This window comes from Poecilia formosa, unplaced genomic scaffold, assembly GCF_000485575.1.
Source record: "Poecilia formosa unplaced genomic scaffold, Poecilia_formosa-5.1.2 Scaffold265, whole genome shotgun sequence".
NCBI lineage: Eukaryota > Metazoa > Chordata > Actinopteri > Cyprinodontiformes > Poeciliidae > Poecilia > Poecilia formosa.
This window is the reverse complement of record NW_006800204.1, coordinates 598983-600648: the sequence shown is the minus strand read 5'-3', so window position 1 is coordinate 600648 and position 1666 is coordinate 598983. Positions and strand designations below refer to the sequence as shown.

Below are 1666 nucleotides of genomic sequence, written 5' to 3'. Positions count from 1 at the left end.
GTGTGTGTGTGTGTGTGTGTGTGTGTGTGTGTGTGTGTGTGTGTGTGTGTGTGTGTTTGCGTGGTAACTATGGAAGTCAATATAACAGCATGGTGCTGTGTGTAATTACACCTCATTACTGTGTGTGTGTGTTGGTCCTGCTGACAGGAAGTCGCAGCTCACACAGAAACAGATCCAGACTGAAATAAATCCACTGACGGCGAGTCGGGCAGCAGCAGCTTCATAGGAAAACCACTCTGTCGTGTTTTCAGTCTGATAAGTGAAGCAGACGTCCAGCACCAGAACCCATCCAGCAGCACCAGAACCCATCCAGCAGCATCAGGATCAGCTGCTGGGTCAGGAATGACGCTGTGACAGTTCGGGTCTCTGGCAGAGCTGCTCTGATTGCAGCTTTCTGGCTGATCGCCGATCAGCTGATCTGATCATTCTGACCTTTTGTCTGAAAAGTTGCTAAATGTGGCGTCGAAGTGGCCGAGCTGGTGGCAGTGGGGCGAGTGTCGTAAACCGCGTGGGTCTGTCAGTCAGCGGCTGCTTTTCAGATACGATCAGAGGTTTAGATCGGCTTCACATGTAGCAATAAGACTGAGGCCACACAGCCAACGTTAGCTAGCTAGTGTCGCTAACATCACCAGCTGACCTTTTTTGTGCATCATTTCCAAGTGACAATAAAAGTTTGAAGTACAACGTCCCGACTTTTACTGTGTGCTTTCTAATGGATGCTGTTCTTCAGACATATTCTTTGATTAAGTGAAGATTTAGCAGACATCTTCTGCTCCCAGACTACCAGAGCTAGCTGCTGTGGAGAATTATCCGTCTCCATGCTAAGTTCTTGATGTATGAGGCTGAAGAAGAGTCAGTGAGTTGAATTCATGAATTCCATTTAATACCAGATTGCAGCTGGTCCATAGTTCATGTGATCCTGAAGGGCTGGCAGAACAAAATGGTTTTTCCTTCTCTTTGTTAGCCTCTATGTAAGCTACACCCTAAGAGAGCTTTTCCTAGCCTGTCATTTCCTTTAGCTTTAGCTTTGCAACTAGCTAAAAAAAATAGAAGGAACCCCAGAATTATTTATTATTAGTTTGAATGAAAACGTAGTGAGGACATCCGTCTCCCTAACAGCTGAGTGGACGAAACATCAAGATGATGTTTGGAGTCAAACAGGAACGCTGCAACTGCTAAGCATGGTGGTGTCCCAGTTTACCTGAGTTACTGGGCGATCTCTGGCTGCCGCGCCGCGACCCCTCAGGCATGGTGTGAGGATTTGGAAGGGAGCAGAAACCTGGAGAGAAACAGGACAGAAACGGCGTTAGAGCCAACGGACGGCGTCTTCATCGTTCTTCATCACAACAGGAAACCAGAGGAAGCAGAAACCCTGAAAACGCCGCTGGCTCCACCGCCACGGACGCTCTCGCTCTCCCTTTGTGTGAAAAATGTGAGCACAGATGTAATGTTTGGCTGGAAGACAAGAATTCACTGTCTTCATATTACCCAGTGTGTGTGTGTGTGTGTGTGTGTGTGTGTGTGTGTGTGTAACGGCCTCCTACAAACTCATTGATACAGTTACAGTCTGACCCAGTTTGTCCACTGGACACAAACAAGTGTTCCTGCAGCTGTCCGCCTCGGTACCAGGGTTATGGGTCACAGTGGGGGAGCGGTCTGGGCGGTC

At 48.3% G+C, this 1666-nt stretch overlaps 1 protein-coding gene across 5 annotated transcripts in view; it reads right to left on the bottom strand.

Moving 5' to 3' along the window:
* Positions 1–1666, bottom strand: part of plekhg2 (pleckstrin homology domain containing, family G (with RhoGef domain) member 2) — a 77089-nt gene that overhangs the window by 63329 nt on the left and 12094 nt on the right. For all 5 annotated transcript variants that reach the window (XM_016680996.1, XM_007570688.2, XM_016680998.1 and 2 more), the window contains exon 2: positions 1202–1279. In XM_016680996.1, coding sequence (XP_016536482.1) covers positions 1202–1250 — 49 coding nt within the window. In that variant the 5' untranslated portion in view covers positions 1251–1279. The remainder of the gene's footprint in view (positions 1–1201; positions 1280–1666) is intronic.